The sequence below is a fragment of the Tyto alba genome, unplaced genomic scaffold, assembly GCF_018691265.1.
Source record: "Tyto alba isolate M040663 unplaced genomic scaffold, T.alba_DEE_v4.0 Super-Scaffold_42, whole genome shotgun sequence".
Taxonomy (NCBI): Eukaryota; Metazoa; Chordata; class Aves; order Strigiformes; family Tytonidae; genus Tyto; species Tyto alba.
Window position 1 is genome coordinate 14,790,319 of NW_024881318.1, and position 18,062 is coordinate 14,808,380.

At 67.8% G+C, this 18,062-nt stretch overlaps 3 protein-coding genes across 4 annotated transcripts; 1 reads left to right on the forward strand and 2 right to left on the reverse strand.

Moving 5' to 3' along the window:
• Positions 1-462: 462 nt before the first annotated feature.
• TMEM8B (transmembrane protein 8B) lies at positions 463-6,171 on the reverse strand. The gene is made up of 12 exons (XM_032988129.2): positions 6,089-6,171; positions 5,427-5,634; positions 5,139-5,272; positions 4,742-5,001; positions 4,159-4,514; positions 3,761-3,857; positions 3,435-3,558; positions 1,977-2,119; positions 1,602-1,780; positions 1,367-1,513; positions 1,174-1,290; positions 463-965 (listed from the first exon to the last, which is right to left on the reverse strand). The coding sequence occupies exons 3-12, from the start codon at positions 5,168-5,170 to the stop codon at positions 630-632; spliced, it is 1,791 nt and encodes a 596-aa protein (XP_032844020.2). The 5' UTR covers positions 5,171-5,272; positions 5,427-5,634; positions 6,089-6,171; the 3' UTR covers positions 463-629.
• LOC122154648 (collagen alpha-2(I) chain-like) lies at positions 5,648-17,874 on the reverse strand. Its single transcript, XM_042804761.1, has 5 exons — positions 17,574-17,874; positions 17,082-17,135; positions 15,122-15,568; positions 6,093-6,282; positions 5,648-5,833 (listed from the first exon to the last, which is right to left on the reverse strand). Exons 1-5 carry the CDS (start codon positions 17,872-17,874, stop codon positions 5,695-5,697), a joined length of 1,131 nt encoding a protein of 376 aa, XP_042660695.1. The 3' UTR covers positions 5,648-5,694.
• LOC116960499 (atrial natriuretic peptide receptor 2-like) lies at positions 10,147-13,086 on the forward strand. Of its 2 annotated transcripts, XM_042804795.1 has the most exons (5): positions 10,151-11,600; positions 11,685-11,859; positions 11,946-12,044; positions 12,141-12,232; positions 12,400-13,086. In XM_042804795.1, the coding sequence occupies exons 1-5, from the start codon at positions 11,529-11,531 to the stop codon at positions 12,460-12,462; spliced, it is 501 nt and encodes a 166-aa protein (XP_042660729.1). In that variant the 5' UTR covers positions 10,151-11,528; the 3' UTR covers positions 12,463-13,086. The 2 variants fall into 2 exon arrangements, with proteins under 2 accessions (XP_042660728.1, XP_042660729.1); XM_042804794.1 differs by having other exon boundaries at positions 10,147-11,859.
• Positions 17,875-18,062: the final 188 nt, after the last annotated feature.

Consider the following 18,062-nt stretch of genomic DNA (forward strand, 5'->3'; position numbering starts at 1 on the left):
GGCAGCACCAGCACCGCTCCCCAGTAGCAGCTACCCCCAGGGCGATGGGGTCCCCGTGGTTCTGACAGCTCGTGGGGGGACCCCACCTGCCCTGGCACAGCACAGATGCCCCTGGGTGAGGCTTCACAGCCGTCCTGTGAAAGCACAGTGCCACGTCAAAATCATCCCGGCTCTGCAGCCTCCCCTGCAGCCAGCTGAAAGACGAGCCCCTGGCCTCCCCACCTCTTGCTGGCCACCTTGTTCTATGCAGGAGCTGTGTCAGCCCCAGAGCAGCCCACTGCAGAGCAGCAGCTCTTGCTACAGACCCCTGAGTGAGAGCCAGAGACGGTTGCCTGTACCCGCTCTGCACCCAGCCAGGTCCCCTGGGCACCTGCATGGCTTGGCAAAGAGAGGAGCATGGCCCCAGCTCAGCCTCGAGCCCTCCCAGCTCTGCACTGGACTGAGCCGCAGCAACTGCCGGAGACAAGTTCAATCAGGCTGTAATTGTAAGAACAGGGCGGCACGGGCAGCTGTGCAGCCACCCGGAGGAGTCCTGGTGCTCCCAGGGACGGGTGCCTGTCAAAGAGAGCGGGTGCTGGGCCCCGCGGGGGCTGCTGTCCGTGCCGGAGGAGTTCGGGCTGCCGCTGGCATCAGCTGGTACAAATACTGTTGATGGAAGCCACGGCCGGGTCGACGAGCCCCAGTTCCTCCTGTTCATTGACACAGAGCTGGTACCCGCAGCCCTTGCGCCGGGGCAGCGGCCCCAGGCGCCTGCTGGGCTTGGCGCGGGGCGGCAGCAGGAAGCCAACGCTGCCGGCGATGAGCAGGTGCCAGATGCTGTGGATGTAGAAGTAGTTCTCCTCCGTCTCCACGAAGGCGTAGAGCAGGACGGCGGCCGCCGCGATCAGCGCTCCCGGGCACAGGTAGAAAGCCCAGCGCTTCCAGGTCGGTGGGTAGCAGTGGCGGCGGCGGATGGTGCGAGCTGTCTGCGGTGGGGAAAAGAGGGGCTGGAAGAGGCGGCCCCGGCAGGGATGGGCACGGCTTCTGTGCCTCAGTGCCGCATCCCCCAGGACCCAGGGAGGGGGTTCCTGGGGAAGGGGAGATGCTGGCAGGGGAGCGGGGCTAGACAGCTGGGCAGGATGCTGAGCGCAGCTGGGGCCGGGGCATAAGAGGACAGGGACAGCATGTCCTTACCCAGGCAATGGCCATGATCCCCAAAGCGAAGAGACTGGGGCCCAGCAGGTTCCAGAGCCCGTGGCGGTCCATCTGCAGAGCCATGGAGAGCAGCATGGCCCCCAGCAGGTACAGCACCTGTGGGGCAGCGGGACGCCTGTCAGGATAGGTCCCCTCCGTGTGCACGGCCTGTGCATCCCCTCCCCACACTTGCCTGCTTGACCACGGGCTGGAGCCGGGCCATGGCGATGACGGTGACCCAGACGGACATGAGGGAGCCCAGGAAGTCGCAGAACTGCAGCACATCGTACTCCATGATGCAGAACACCACGATGCCTGGCTGGTCACAGGCGTGGTAGAACTGCGGTAGGGGGGAAAGGGTGTAAGAGCCACCCTGCAGAGCCCCAGCCCCTCGCCTGCCCCCACAGCCACTCCCACCCCACGCTCACAGTGGAGAAGAACATGGTGAAGATGTAGACGGCAGCTTCCAGGAGGTAGTGGCTGCGGACAGCAATGGCCACGGGAGGCACGAACATGACATTGCTGAGGCACAGCAGCAGCGTGGAGAGGAGCTGGAAGCCGTAGGAGAAAGCCTCAGCGTTGTCTGTGCAGCCCCAGCCGTTCCAGCCTGTGGCCAGGGAGAGCCGCTGTCACCCCTGCAGCACTGACAGGGGCTGGGGAGGGAGGGGGAAGCCCCTTTCCAGCACCCTGTGGAGAGCTGACATGGGGGGACTCATGGGGTGCACAACCCCCAGGGAGAGGGGAGGATGCCGGGGGGATCCCCCTGTGCAGTGAGCACCGTGGGTGCCCGGGACAGCTCTCACCAGCTTTGCACTCGCAGGCAGCGTACAGGTAGTTGTTGGTGCGCAGCAGCTTGCACTGGCCATAGATGCCACAGTCGTTGATGCAGGGCGAGAGGTAGGCACGCAGGTACACCTCGGCCGTCACGTTGGTGCAGGGCTCGAAACTGTGGTGTGGGAGAAGGGGGTCAGCCCTTGCCCTGAGCCCCTCAAGCAGCTCCTGCCTCCACCAGAGGCACCCGTCGTGCCTAGAACAGGCAGGTGATGGGAGACCCGGGGACTGGGTGAGCATGGAAATGAGCTGCTTTGGTGCTACGTATGAGAGCTAGTCCCCAAGAGTCTTGTGTGCTGCAGTTGTCTGTGCCAGGCTGGGCGAGCAGGAGGAAGGTGGCCACACTTAGAGCCACTTTGCCTTTAGCAGCACGCTCCGCTGGCTCCTATTTCATTTGGATTTTGCTGTGCAAACACCGTGCCCTGCAATACCTGCGTGTGACCGTGTCGGGGAAGGACCGACTGCAACCGGCAACTCAGCGTGAACTAGAAATGCAGCAGAGGACTCAGAGCAGGCACAGCACCCCTCTGCCCCGCACCACCCACTCGCAGAGCTCCAGGCACACCCGGCACCTCGGCAGCCCCAGCACACGGAGCACAGGCGGGCCCACGTCCCAACACCAACGCACCAACTGCTGCCCGCGCACACGCCGACACCCCAACACGCACAAACACGCAGGCAGCGCCGCCTGCGCACAGAGACGGGCCGTGTCTGCACGTGTGCCCGCTGTCCCTCGCACGGTCAGGTCTGCGCACGCCTGCACGCAGCACACACACGCAGCCCTGGCCGCGCTCGCACGAGCCCGAACACGCACACAGAGCCGTTGCGCACCCCAACAGGCACCATGCGTGTGCATGCACCGGGCATGCACAGAGCGCCGTCTGCACGGCACACGGACTCTGGCGTGTACAGACACACGTGCACAACAGCCCTTTCTCCTCCGCAGGTCTCTCAGGCAGGCACATGGGGAAGAAGCAGAGCTGCAGACACAGGACCGGTCCCTGGAGATGCTAAGCAGTGCAGGGGCACAGCAGCCCGACTGGAGCTGCCCCCTCATATGAATCGCCAAGCCCTGTCCACGCAGTGACTGCCCAGTCTCCTCCCGGGCACTGGTACGGATGGGCACTGCCGCGGAGACGGGCAGGCACCGAGACGCGCGGCATTCACACGCCGACAGCCGCTTCCTAACCACGAGACAGAGGGAAGAAGCCGCGGGGACCCACAGATGGTCAGGCAGGCGGAAGATGAAGCCATCTGTGCCCACGCAGGCGCTCCAACGGTGACACGCGGAGCCACGTGCGCACACGTGAGCGGTGACACGCAGAGCAGGGGCCGGGCACACCCACGGACCCACAGCGCACGCGGGTGCGGGCCACGGTGGGGATGTCCCCTCTGGGCATGCAGTGAGGGGGATGCACCGGGGTTCTTACCCGTGGTCCGTGGCGCAGAGCGAGCGCAGGCTCAGGTACCAGCTGCCTGTCTGGGGGTAGGGGATCCGCAGGCGGCTGAGGCTGGCCGTGGCATTGACGGAGAGGAGGAAGCCTGCCAGGGACTCTGCGGGCCGGGAGAGCTCTGGGTGAGCAGGGTGGGGGGCAGCCCCTTCCCCATGGGACAGGGGCAGAGCACCCTCTGGCCGGCTCCAGGGCCAGGCGTCCCCCCTCGGTCTCTGCCGTCTCCCACCCAGCCTGCCGCCAGACGTGGGGAGGGGAGCAAGCCCCGCAGATGCAGCAGGACGGGCACGCACAGCCCAGCCTACCCGTCTCACAGGTGACCGATGCGTTGTCACCGGACGTCAGCGGGACTTCATGGTTCAGACACCCAAACACTGTCACGTTCTCGCCACACAGGGAACTCTGATGGCAGAGGAGGAGACGGCCCTAAACCAGTGCCGGGGATAGCCCCTGCTCTGACAGCACCCGGATCATGGCACAGCAACTAGCACTGCCCATCACCCAAGGACACCCCAAATCCAGACCACCATCCTGCCCTTGGAGCACCCTAATCTGTGCTCCATCACCCAAGAGCTCCCCAACTCTGGCCCACGACCCAAGAGCACCCCAAATCCTGTTCCCTGCCCTGCTGCAGCCTTGACATCACCCATCTCCCAGCCAGTCCCCACCCCAGGCTGCCCTGCCCTCGCCGGGGCCACCTCACCACGTTGAGCCGTAGCTCCAGGTTGAGCACCCCACCACTGTCCAGCACCGGTAGAAGGTTGATGACGAAGACAGCGGGGCGGTCAGGCGGCACCGACACGTTGGGCCCGAAGAAGATGTAGAAGTGGACGGAGAAGGTGTCCAGCTCATTGCGCAGCGTGGGGCGGACCGGCCAGCACCGCTCACCAGCAGGCAAGGCGGTGGGGATGGGGACCGGGTGCTTCGTGCTGTTGGGGCTGGCGGGTGGAGGGCTGTCCCCCAGCGCCAGCCCACCCACAGAGCCGAAGGAGTGGGGCATGTTCATGGAAGCGCTGGAGGGCAGGAAGGGTGGCCGGGCCAGGCTGGGTCGGGAGCAGTCTGGGGGGCAGAGCCGTCAGCCTGGGCACCACACACCTCCTCCAGCCCCCTCTTAGTTCCCACCCCACCTTCTTGCCCACCACTCGCATCCACCTGGCCAAACACCTCCCAGTAATCCCACCCCAGCAGAGCTGGGCATAATCCTGCTCCCAGATGGGGCCAGATCCTGCAGGCATCCTTTACCCCACCACCAGTCACCCAAGCCAGACCTCCCCCTGCCCCCTCACCTGTGAGCTGCACAGTGACCTGGAAGGAGACCGTGCCTGGCACCCCAGGGTGTTTCTCCACCAGAACATAGTACCAGTGCTGCCAGAAGGGCAGGTCCAGTGCCAGCTGGCAGGGAGCGTGCTCCCGGCAGTCCAGCGCCGTTGAGTTGTGCAGGGGGGGAGCCTTGGCCCGCACGCGGAGCCAGAGCGGGCAGCCCTCAACCCCGCGGCACCGCAGCACCTCCACCAGCACTCGTGACGTGTAGCTGGGCACAAACACCCTGTGGGACAGCAGTGTCAGGTCCTGCCCCTCAGCGTGGACCAAGGTGGGGCCGGGAAAGCAAGCCAGAGGGGTGGGACACCCTCAGCTCCCCCACCCCGGGGACGGCCCCTGCTTGGGAGACCCTCCGGCACTCACTTGTAGAGGCAGGAGCGGTTGTGGGGGGCCATGCTCTGCTCGGTGATATATCCAGGGTACAGCACAGCAATGTTCACCAGGCGCTGCACGATGAGCTGTGGCTGGAAGAGATACTGGCACTCCTCGTAGAGCCCCTGCACCAGCGAGACAGTCAGCATGGGGCAGGGGGAATGGGGTACTGTCCCCACTGGGGACACCTGCCCTGCGCAGTGCCAGCCCAGGACAGTCAGGCCCCAGCAGGGCCCTGCAGAGAGCCCTGCCACCCCACCCTCCCCACAAGCCCTTCACCTTGACGGAGATCTTGCCCTCATCTTTGGGCAGGTGGGCAGCCAGGAACCAGTCCCCGGGCAGTGGGCTGGTGACATTGAACACCCCCGTGGTGCGGTTGGGCAGGGTCCAGGTGAGGGTCAGTGCGAAGGAGCCAGGGACAGCCGTGTCCCTGGGGAAGTGCGTGTGCAGCGGGTTAATGACGGAAGGAGCCCCTGAGCGGAAATACCTGCAGCAGAGGCAGCAGTTAGCAGAGACAGGGGGTCTGTCCTCCATGCTATTAGGAAGCTCAGAGACATCGCGGGAAGCCATCTGTAAGCTGGGACTTGCTGGAGACTATGACCTTCCCTGGGTGTGTGTTCAAGCAAAACCATTCATGTATGAGATGCCCGAGAGTGGAGCCTGCAACGGTCCTGGGAAGATGAATCCTGGGGAGACCATGCGTTTCGGTGTGTGTACAGGCATATACGCACATGGGTGCACGCATCTGTGCACGCGCATGTACCCGCAGATGCGTGCGGGAGTGCTCCCCTGTATGTGTGCTTGCACAAACGTATACACGCACACGCACATGCAAGCAAGAAGCAGACAAGAGCAGGGAGGCTCCAAGGCAAGTCCAGGCAGGGGACAGCAGGGGCAGGCAGAGGCAGGCAGGAAGAAAATGGACAGGGCGGGCTGCTTACTCACACGGTGATGCTACGGTCCGGGCATTGGTCCCCAAAGGTGCCACCCTGCTCCTTGAAGGTGATGAGGTTCCAGACGGCGATGACTGTGTCCTCAGGGATGTGGAAGTGGAAGAGCTCGATGCTGGCAAAGGAGCGGAAGGGGCTGAGCTTGCGTGGCGTGCGGGTGAAGTAGTCAGTCACAAAGAGCCCGTCTGCAGAGGAGACCCAAGGCGCTCTCAGCAGGGTGGAGGACTGGGGTGGGTGGTGTAGCACCCTTCTGAGACCATGCCCACCCATACAGGCTCTGAACATGTCCCAGAACGGTCGGCCTGGAGGAAAGAAGGGCTGCGACTGTGCCATTTCAGTGAGTCCCCAGGGATGATGTCAGCTGTACCCAGCTGCATCTCCCAGCCCTGGCACATCATGCCCGGTTCAGCGCTGCCTCGAGCCCAGCTCCCCGAGCCGTGGGCACTCATCCTCTGGAGCCCAAAGAGCCCTCAGCCCTGCCTGCTCAGGCTCTGCCCAGGTGCAGCCCGTCTTTTTCAACTCATCATCTTCTTCAGTGAGGACCTGCTCCCTGCATTTTACCTGTAATGAGGGCCCATTCCTCAGGGCTCCAGCCCTGCCCCAACAGGTTAGCTCCCACAGGGACATAGAGTCCCCCCTTCTCTGCCTGCCAAGGACGTTCAGCACAGAGCCCATCAGAAACCACAGAGTCCCACCCTAGAGCCATGAGAAGAAGCAGCGAGCAGTGCACTCCCAGCCCAGCCTCCCAGCTCTCCCGTGGTTTGCGGGGGAGGAATGGTGCACATATGTGTGCACATATGCACACGTGGGTGCTGCCTGCGTACACGGCAAAGTGGAGGCTTGCACACCCACATGCATGGGTGCGCGTGGCTGTGCACAGCCCTGCGTCTGCGTGACACTTCCTGCAAGCCCACAGCATGCACTGGGGCCACCTCCCCCTGCCCGGATGTCAGACAGTTTGATTTCCAGGGGTCTCCAGGAGCCCCAGCAGCAGAAGGGCAGCCACTTTCTTGCCACAGTAGACAAGGGAGACCTGGCCTCCAGACAGCAGCTGTAACTTCGCCCTACCATTGCCACACTTCCCCAGTGCCAGACCGGGAGACCCATCCATTACACCCCAGGGATGCACCAAGGATGAGATGCCCCTCCGCACAAGCTGCCGGCGACGGGGGTGCCAGCAGAGGACGGGCCGAGAGCAGGGCTGTGCCTGGGAGGACTCATCCAGCGGGGAGTGGGATAGCTGAAAAGAAGGGTGGCTTTTCACGGCGTGCGCCTGGCTGGGAGTGCGCGCATGTGCTTGTGTGCACGTGTGTTTGTGCTGCGTGTGTGCAGCCCCAGCCGGCTGTATACTGACATGCATCTGCTCCCTTGCCTGGAACAAAGGCAGCTCCCCCTCCCCTTCACTTCCAGCCGACACAAGCCAGGCATGAAATACCTGTCTCAGTGCAAAAGCACCCAATTCCTGTTTCCCTGCCATGAGTCACCAAGCCATTCCAACGCTCCCCTCCCCATATGAGGACAGTGACCTGGCTGGCGACCCTGGGGAGGAGGAGATGTTGAACACAACTATAGGAGGTGGCATGGGGGGAAGCAATCGGAGCTTCCCGGTCCCAGAGCAGTTCACCCCATGCCCACTCGCCCAGGGCAAGGTGAGGGGAGCCGGCTGCAGGCAGAGAGGGTCAGTCTGAAGCCCCGTGGTGGTGTGGCCGGAGCACGGGAGGGTTACTGGAGGGCAGAGAGGGATTTCCTATCCATGAAACCGGGGGAAGAAGGAGGAAAGCAAGTGTCCCTCTGTCTCAGGCCAGCGGACGGAGACGCGGGACCCCCCACGCCGGGACCACTGCCCCACGTCGCGCCCGGCGGTCAGGACCGCGGCCAGCGGTCAGCACCGCGGCCAGCTCCCGCGGCCGCCCCACGGCGGCCCCCGGCCAGCTGCCCCCCATCCCCGGGGGACGCCCCCCTCCCAACCCCGGGGTACCCTCCTGCATCCCCGTCACCAAGCCAGCCCCCCGTGCCCCACAGCGAGCCCATCGCCTCACACAGTCCCACCCGTGTCGCGTGTGTGTGTCCGTCCCCCCGCCCCACTCATCCCGACGCCTCGCTGCGTGCCCACACACAAACCCACGCTGTCCATCCCCGCTGCCCCACCGCACCCACGCAGCTCTCTGCCCCTCATCTGCAGCCCCCCGGGCCCACTGCCCGTGCACAAGCCCCACCACCCCCACCCCCACCGTGTTCCGCTGCATGTGCACCGCCTGCACCCTCCTGGCACGCATGCCTCGGTGCCCCACTGCGTGGGTACCCCACGCCCCACGGCGTGCTTATCATCATGACCCACCGCGCACCAGTCCTTGTGCCCCATTGCATTGGCATCCGGTACCCTCTGCACGTGCAACCCCCATGCCCCCCATTACGCAAACATGCCCCATCCCTCTCCCCTCGTGCCCCACGGCACAGGGACCTCCTGCCCCACTGCACACACCCCCCCCCGCAAACCAGCTGGGCACACCTCTGTGCCCTGTGGCATACGTGCCCCGAACCCCACTCCGTGCGTGCCTCATCCCTTGTTGCACAGACTCACCGTGTCCCACCGCCCACGCGTCCTGCACCCCACAGCCAGCAGACGCTGCGCCCCACTGCACACACACCCCTGTGCCCCCCACCCACCCCCCCGCGCCCCGTTGCCCCACATCCCACTGCTCGTGTACCGCACACCCACCGCAAGCTCACCCCCCTGCCCCACACCACCGAGCACGCTGCGCCCCCCTCCCCACGCGCACACACACCCCCCCTCCCCACGCCCCACAGCATGCAGACCTCCTAACCCCTTGCACACACGCCCCCCCCACCCCACCCCGCGCCACAGGCACCCCGCGCCCCACGGCGTGCGTACCTCACTCCCGCGGCACACGCACCCCCTTCAGCGCGCATCCATCCCTGCGCCCCACGCCGCGCGTGTGCCCCACACCCGTTGCACGGCACGCCCCCGGCCCCGCGGCACTCACCGGCGGGCGGCGGCGAGAGGAGGAGCGGCAGGAGCAGCAGCGGGAGGCGGAGGGGGGGGGCGAGCGGCCGCCGGTGCCCGCCGCCCCCGCCGCCCCGACGGCCCATGCCGCCGCGCCGGCTGCCGTGGGGTGCGCGCCGCCAGCAGCCCCGTCGCGCACCGGAGCCCATGACGTCACCCGTCCCGCCCCCCTCCGGGGCCACCCACGAGCGACCATTGGCCCCCACGCGCGTCACTCGCCGGTGGCAGCGCCCCGCCCCCCCCCCCCCCCCCCCGCGAGCGACCCGGTTCCCCACCGTCACCCCCACAACCCCGGGGTAACCCCGCCGCTGCTCGGGACACCCGGTGGCAGGGACACGGGTGGGGGCGCGGGACGTGGGGCTGGGGGACAGGGACACAGGTGGCGGGCAGAGATATGAGGCTGGGGGACAGGGATATCGTCTCGGGACAGGGATAGGTGGGGGACAGCGACAAGGACAAGCTCCTCGAAGCTCCCCCGGCTCCAAGTCGGACCCACGTCGGGCCAGGGCTGAGCCAGCTAGTGACCGTGGCTGCGCCTCTGCGAGGATGTATTTGAGAAGGGAAACCTGGGAGGAGGAGTGGGAGTTGTGGGGAAGAGCTGTGAGGGTGACACCTCTGCAAACACTGAGGTCAGTGAAAGAAAGGAGGAGAAAGAGGGGGAGGTGCACTGGAGCAGAGTCCCTGCAGCCCATGGTGAGGGGGCAGGCTGTGCCCCCGCAGCCCATGGAGGTCACCAGAGGAGCAGACGCCCACCTGCAGCCTGTGGAGGTCCCCACGCCGGAGCAGGAGGCTGCACCCGAAGAAGGCCGGGACTCTGTGGGAAGCCCCCACTGTTGTAGTGCGGCACTGGGAGGACTGCAACACGTGGGGGTGACCCACACTGGAGCAGCTTGGGAAGAGCTGCACCCCATGGGAAGGACTCATGTTGGAGAAAATTCGTGGAGGGCTGTCTCCTGTGAGAGGGGCCCCACACTGGATCAGGGGAAGAGTGTGAGGAGTCCTCCCCTGAGTAGGAAGGAGCACTGTGACTGACTGTAACCCCCATTCCCTGCCCCCTGCACCACTGGGGTTAGGAGGCAGAGAAATCGGGGGCAGAACTGAGCCCGGGAAGAAGGGAGGAGTGGGGGGAAGGTGCTTCTAAGATGTAATTGTATTTCTCAGTGTCCTACTCTGTTTGTTAAGTCTTAGTGGTGGGGGTGTTTGAATTAATTTGATGTTCTTTTTTCTTCCTCTAAGGAGTCTGTCTTTTGCCCCTCCTCTTCATGGTTGAGCCACCCCTCCCTGTCCTTATCTCAATTCATGAGCCTTTTCTTGTATTTTCTCCTCCCCATTCTTGAGGGGGAGGGGGTGAGTGATGGGCTGTGTGGTGCTCAGTTGCCCTCTGGGCTCAAACTGTGACAAAGGTGCAGGACACAGGTGAAAGGAGCCGTGGGACCAGGACATGGGGGCTGTGGGGCTGGGGTGTAAGGTACTAGGGAGATAAAATGATGGGGACAGAGCATCCAGTGGAGAGGTAATAGAAGGATCAAGGGCTACCTGTGCGGGCTTGAGGGGCTACCTAGGGGGACTGTTTAATGGGGGTTGGGTGGTTTTCTAACAGTGGGTACCAGCTTATTATCATAAATTATAATATTTGTGTCATAGAGGAGCTGTCCGAGAGAGGGGGTTGGGACAGCACCTTTTGGGATGAAGGCATCCTGACTGGAAATGATCTCATCATGCTTTCCCAAACTCCCCTGACATCATCCTCAGGTTCCTCTGACATCACCATCCTCTTTGGACACAGCACAGGTTGGGAGGTGACTTACAGGCACAGCCCCACTCCCCACGGGGGCTGCTCCCATCCCATGCCCCCATAATGGAGCAGCCATGCTTGGTGGTCCAGTCCAACGCCCCAGCAGCCCCTTGGAAGAGCGCAGCCCCCCTCCAGGCATGGATGGGGGTCCCCTCCCCAGTGCAAACCTCCCAGGGCACAGAGGCCCCTGGCACGGGAATGTACAAGGCCCATGGACCCTCCATGAGAAACCTGGTCCCACGCTCCTTGAGAATTGGATGGGGGAGCCTCTGTGTGTGTGAGTGAGTGTCCTGATACTCTCCAAAGGCTCGAGGGTCCCACCAGAGCTACATGTGATGGACCCACCCCCTGTCAGTGACACCAGTGGGTGTGGGTGCCCATAGGGGTGTTGGGCCAGGAGGGACCACCACAGGGAGACTGCAGCTGCCCCAGAGGGAGGGAAGATTGGTGTGGGTGAGGGGTCCCTGAGGCCAGGACTGTGAGGGGTCAAGGGGGACAGGGAGGGTGGGCTGGGTGTGAAGGAACACCTCTAAACATGCCAGCAGCTGCCCTATAGGCCCACATCCCCCAGGTCTTTGGGACTGCCTCTTGGCCCCACAACTCACAGAAGCATGGGGTGCCCCACCACCATGCAGCACTGGGGCCAGGAGGATGCCATCATCAACAAATTTGATGTCTACAAGGTGAGGGGGGGAGTAAGTGCAGCCCCCCCAAAGCGAGGCGGGCAGCGGGGAGCCCAGGGTGTACCCACTCCCCTGACCCCACAGGTGGAGACCATCGGGGACGCCTACATGGTGGTGTCGGGGCTGCCGGTGCGCAACGGCAAGCTGCACGCCCGCGAGATCGTCCGCATGGCCCTGGCCCTGCTCGAGGCCGTCAAAACCTTCAAGATCCGGCACCGGCCCAACGACCAGCTCCGCCTGCGCATCGGCGTGCACACCGGTGAGCCCCGGCACCGGGCAGCCCCACGGCGGGGGGATGCTCGCCCGCCCGCCCTGCAGCAGCCCCGGGCATCTCTGTGCCCGCAGGTCCTGTGTGCGCCGGAGTCGTGGGTCTGAAGATGCCGCGGTACTGCCTGTTCGGGGACACGGTGAACACCGCGTCGCGCATGGAGTCCAACGGCCAGGGTGAGCCACGGGGCCGGCAGCCGGGCTCCGGTGCCGCGGGCCCGTGCGCCGCTCCTGGACCCAGCCGTGTCCTTTTTGCCCCTCTGTGCCACCCAGCCCTGAAGATCCACATCTCGTCCACCACCAAGGAAGTCCTGGATGAGTTTGGCTGCTTCGAGCTGGAGCTGCGCGGGGACGTGGAGATGAAGGTGAGGGCGCGGGGCCGCTGCTGGGCTGCCAGCCCGTCCCGCCGCACGGGCGTGCGATGGGTGGGTGGCTTGGGGCTGGGACCCCCTGTCCCCCTCGGTGCCGGGGACAGCACCCAAGGAGCAGCGCCGGGGGCGGGGAGGGTCTCACCCGGCCCTCCGCCCCCCAGGGCAAGGGGAAGATGCGGACGTACTGGCTGCTGGGTGAGAGGAAAGACCCCAAAGCCATCTGAGCCCGGCGGCAGTGGCGGAGCCCCCAGCCCCAGTGGCGCCACCGTGCTTCCCAGCGCTCGGCCCCCGGGAGGAACCGGCACAGCCCCGTCACCGCAGCCCCCGGCCACCACCGCAGCCCCCCTGCTTTAGCAGGGCTGGGGCACGGGGGGCCGGCGCCCACAGCACCGCCTGCCCCCTCCACTGGCACCAGCAAAGCCCAGCTCCCCCCGCAGCCCCTGCTGGAGGGGGGAAAAGCAGGCCCCAATCCGCCCCGGGGGGGAACCCCGTGTCCCCCCACCACCTGGGGTCCTGCCGCCCCTGCCCTCTTCCCCGCGGCTCAGCTGGCTCTGAGCCGCTCCCGGGGCCTGGCTGCCCCACCGGGCACTTGGCCGTCTCTTTTCAGTGCCCGGCCCCCGGCAGAAGTTGTGCCCGTGTCACCCCCTCCCCGGGGCGGGGGGAAAGGGGGGGCTCCTGCCGGGACGACCCCTTGGCCAGGGCAGGCTTCCGTGCCGCGGCTCCCCCCCTCCCCAGCGCCCCCCTTCCCTGTATATAGCTCCACCGGGTCATGTAAATACCCCCCCTCCCCCAGGTGTAAATATAGGAGTCGCTGCAAACTATTTTGTGGAAATACAAACTTCCCCAAATCCCTCCGTCCCCTGGTCCCTGCTTCGCTCTGCCCCGGGGCGCCAGGCGGGGGGGGGGAGCCGGGGGTGGGGGAGAACCCCCACATCGAGCTCAGCCCGGGTGGGGGGGACAGCCGCCTGGAGCATTCCAGCACATCGTGCCCGTGGGTCCGGCTGCGGCGTGGGGTGGGGGTCCGGGCACGGGGAGCCAGCGGCGGCTGGGGGGGGCTCGGGGCGGCGCTGGGGGGGCAGGGCCCCCGCGGCGGGGTTTGCTTTGGCAGGAGGGCTGCGGTGCGTTCCTCTGAGCTCATGCTCTGGCCACGCCGCCGCCTCTTACTGGAAGCCACCTGGGCCTGGGGACCGGACCCACGAGTGACCCGCGGCGGGCACCGGGCGAGGGCACGTGCCGGGAAGGGGCTGGGCCAGCGGTTCCCCGCTCGTGCCCAAGGGGGGAGGCCGGGGGCCGCAGCAGGTTTTGGGGCAGCAGCGACGCGCAGAGGGGCTGGAGGGTGTCCCCACGCCGGCGCTGCGTGGCCCCACGGGGATGGGCATGCCGGGGACGTGGCGCTCCCCCTCCAAACGCCCAGCCTGAGCGCAACCCGGGGGCGGCGGGGGTGCGGGGACAGCCCGCGCCCCCCTCCACACCACACGACCCCTCCAAACCCCCCAAGGTTTTTATTGCTTCTGGGGCCGGAGCCGGCTGCTGAGGGGGACGCAGGGCAGGGGCTGCTCCAGGTACTCGGCGATGGGAGTGGAGAAGGCTGCGTTCCTCCGAAAGGGACTGTCCCCGCTGCGGATGCCGGTGACGCCCTGGAGGGGAGGGGAGCGAGGGGGTCCCCGTCAGCAGCCCCGTCCCCGGGGTGCTGCCGGGGCAGGGTGCCGGGGGGCTCACGGGCAGGCTGCGGGCTTGCCCCAGCCAGAAGCTGCGGGGCTGCTCCGTGCAGTAGTTGTGGGGCTGCAGGTGGAAGAAGCAACGTGACGGTGGGCAGGAGGGACACGGGGGCTCCCTGGGGGCTGCCGCAAGCTGGGGGGGGGGGCGGGGGGGCGCCCCCTGCCTCTACCTGGGTGGGGGGCGCTGGCGAGAGCCGGCAGCCCCCAGCGGGGCCGTCCCGTTGCCTGGCGGAGACCGACCCCGTGGGCGTCTGCGGGGGGCAGAGCCCCTCCAGCAGCTCCGACCTGCGGGCAGAGCAGGGCCCGCACCCCTCAGCGCGGGGATCCCCCCCATCCAGCCCGGCAGGGCGCCCCCCCTCCAGGGCACCTCCCCGGGGGTGGGTGACACGCAGGGGCGCGGGCTCGCCTGAGTTTCTGGTAGAGCGTGGCCTCCAGCACGGCCCGGCACTGCCCTGCGGGGGAAAAGGAGCCGCCAGCCCCACCGCTGAGACCCCCACGCCGCCTCGGTGGGGGGCAGCCGGCGGTGTGGGGGGGGGGCGCGGGGGCTCCGTCCCACCTCGCCCCGGCGGCGGGGCCCCGTGCGGCGGGCGTCCTTCGTGGCGGAGCCGGCGGCGGGCCGGGAGAGCGGCCGGTGGCCCAGCAGCCGCGGTGGCCGTGCCGGCAGGCGAAGCCCTCGCTGCCCGGCTCCCGCCCCGGCACCGCGTCCGGGTGGTTCGTGGCTCTCTGGGGACGGGCGGGCGGGCGGGGGGGGCTGCGGGGAGGGGGCGGGAGCGGGAGCCCACCCCGCGGTGCCCTGTGCCCGCTCCTGCCTGCCGGCGCTCGGCCGGCCGCCCCGACCCCCGGGGTGCCCACGCTGCCCCGAAGGCACGGCAGCGAGCCCCGGGGCTCCCCGGGCTGTGGCTCCGCCGCCCCTCGGCAAGCTCCGGGCTCTCCCCCCGGGGCCTCGCCGCCGCCCCCCACGTGCCGCCCGTGCCACCGAATTGCAGCCCCTTCCCCTCCTCTTGGGCTCACCCGTCGAGCTGCGGCTCGGCCGAGGGCGGCTCTTTAGAGAGAGCGGGTGGCCGGGGGCGGAGGGTCTTCACGGGGTCAGCGTGTGGGACACGACGGGGCGGGATGTGGGGGCATTTCCCCTCGCGGCCCCCCCCAGGCAGTGGTGGGGAGTTACCTCCTCCTGCCAGTTGCCGGTCGGGCAGCTCCCCCGGGGCACCACCGGGCTGGGCCGCTCGGCCGGGGTCTGCAGGGAGGCGGCCAGCGCCGGCACCACGATGGGGGGCACCTCGCTGGGGCAAGCCCCCCGCTTCCCAGGGCCGGGCGGCCGCTCGACCCCGCAGGGACCCTTCCCACCCTCGGCGGGCGGCTCGGCCGCGGCCGACAGCGTCTCCCGGGGCTCCTCGGCGTTGCCCCACGGCTCCTGGGGCATCTCGGTCGCGGCCGTCGCTGTCCCCCCGCGGCGCGGGAGCTCCTGTGGGGACCCGGGGCAGGAGGACATCGCCCCGACACCCAGGGCGACCCCCCCAGGGTGCCGGGGAGGCACACGGCCCCTCGGCCACCCGGAGGTGACGGCAGACCCCGAGGAAACGGGCGGGGCTCCCCCCGCAATCACTCCCGTCCCCTCACCGATTTGCCCAGAAACGTCCCCCCCGGTGTCCCCCCGCCCCGTGCCCCGCCCCAGGGCTCTGCACCCCCCAGCGCCCCCCTTACTTCTCACCCTGCTCCCAGCCCCCCCGCCCCCTCGGCGCTCCCCAGGGGCCGCCCACAGCCCACCCAGCCCCCCGTCCCCCAAACGTCCCTCCGCCGGGTCACGCCAAGGCCCTGCACCCCGGACACGCGCCCCCTCGGGGTTCCCGGCCCCCACCGCCGCACTCACGGCCCCACGGCGCCTGCGCGGGGCTGCAACGGCGCCGTCGCCCTGATGACGGTGAACACGTGCTGCGCCTCGCCCGCGGCCGCAAGCTCATTGGTGGGGCCGGGCGCACGCGCGCCCCCCATTGGCGGAGAGCCCGCAGGGGCAGGGAAGGCTCCCGCCCAGGGGCGGGGCCAAGGGGCGGTGGAGCGCGCCGAGGGGAAGGGGGCGGGGCCAGGCCCGCGGCGAGGGGCGGGCCCTGGGCCAGGGCGCATGCGGGGGCCGCGGGGGTCGTCCCCACGCGTGGGGGTGCGTGGGCACCTGCCCCCGGCCGCCCTGCGGCCTTGGAGCCGCCGCCGGCGGGGGCCGGGAGGGATCGCTGAGCCAGAGCTCGCAGGGCCCGGCCTGGGGACAGGGGCGGCCCCAGAGGCTCTCGGGCCGGGGGCGACACGAGTGGGCGGGCGCCGCGCCTGGCAGCGACAGCTCGGCCCCGCTGGGGCGGCGGGAGTGGGACGCGCCCCGCTCCCCGTGACGTGGCCCACGGGACGCCCGTCACCCGCTCTTTGGGCCCGGCCCCCGGCTGCGCTTTCCTGCCCCACGCACCCACCGCTGGCGCGGGGGGACCGGGCGGGACGGGCCCGGTGCCTGGCTGGGCACGGCCGGTCCCCGACGCGTGTGGAGCAGCTCCCCCGGCCGCCAGTCGGAGAACGGCCCTTCCCCGCGACGCGGCCGGCGCCGGCCTCTTGTTTTTCCTGGCCGGGGAGTGCCCGGCCCCTCCGGCCCCACGCTCCTCCCTCCGGGCGCCCGGCCCCACGCTCCTCCCTCCGGGCGCCCGGCCCCACGCTCCTCCCTCCGGGCGCCCGGCCCCACGCCGAGCAGGAGGGGCTGCTCCGAGCCCTGCTGTCACGCAGCTGCGTGGGGAACCGAGAGACGTGCCGCGGAGCTCAGGCTGGGAAAGGGGCGCCCCACGCTGGGGCGCAGAGCCGCCCTTCTCCACGCGGGCTGCGGCCCCCGGCGCCGCGGGGGGGGGGGGGGGGGGGGGCGGGTGGACTGGGGTGACGGGGGTGTCTGACTGGGCGTGGTGGTTTGAGCCCGGTCGGCAGCCGAGCACCCCGCAGCCGCTCGCCCCCCACCCGGGAACGGGCGAGGGAGCTGCAGGGGCGAAGGGAGACTCGCAGGTTGAAACAGTTTAATTATGGTCACAAAAGGAAAACAACGGCAGCAACTGAAAACAGAAACGGGCAACGCACAACGCAACTGCTCACCTCTCGCTGACCCATACCCAGCCCGTTCCCGGCCAGCGATCCCGAAATGCCAAGATCCCGCATTCCCAATCCTGGAAGCGAGAGGAGAGGGAGAGAGGAGAGGGAGAGCCCCTTCCCGACCGCCCCTGCTCTGTACCCTGAGCGTGGCGTTCCGCGACGCGGAATATTTCATTGGCCGTTTGGGTCCGGGGCTCTGGCCGTGCTCCCTCCCCGCTTCTTGTGCACCAGTGCACGGGCAGGACGCTCCCGTGGGAGAGTCCTTGAAACCCCAGCGGCAGCTGAAAACACCGGGGTGCCATCAGCATTCTTCTCATACCAAACCCCGTGCTGAATCTGAAGCGCAGCCCTGCTCCAGACACCCAAAAAGGAGCGTTAACCCTGTTCCAGCCCAACCCAGGGCGCTGGCAGAGCCGCCTGCGTTCGCGGCTCCTTCCTCCTCCGCAGCCGGAGCAGCGCGGCGCTTCGGGGTCAGCGCGGGCACCGCCACGGCAGGAACGTCACTGACCCACCGAGACACTCTGAGCCGCGTCCAGGAAAGCCAGAGCTTTTCAACGTCCCACGCACGGCCCGCAAGTGCGCGGGTACCCGAGAACCGGGGCGGGCGGGGGGCACAGCCAAAACAACGGGCCCAAACTGGCCGACGGAATATTCCCCGCCGCCGAGCGTCACGCTCAGTGCACACACGTGGGGTGGTCGAGAATCTCCGCTCGGGTTTTCCGGACAGTGGCTCCCGGACTCTCCTCTCTGGGATCGCTGGCCGGGCAGGGGCTGGGCATCGGTCAGCGGGTGCTGAGCAGTCGCACTGCGCATTGCCCGTTTGTTTTCTATTTGTGCTATTATCACTTTGTGTTTTTCCAAATACTCCCGCACTATCTAATCTGGTCGCTAATGGCAGCTAATGAATGGCAATATTTTGCACAGCGGTGCACGAGGGGGGGCTCTGGGGCGAGCAGCATGGCGAGTTTCACAGGACACGTGCGCTTTTAGCCCAATTTAGT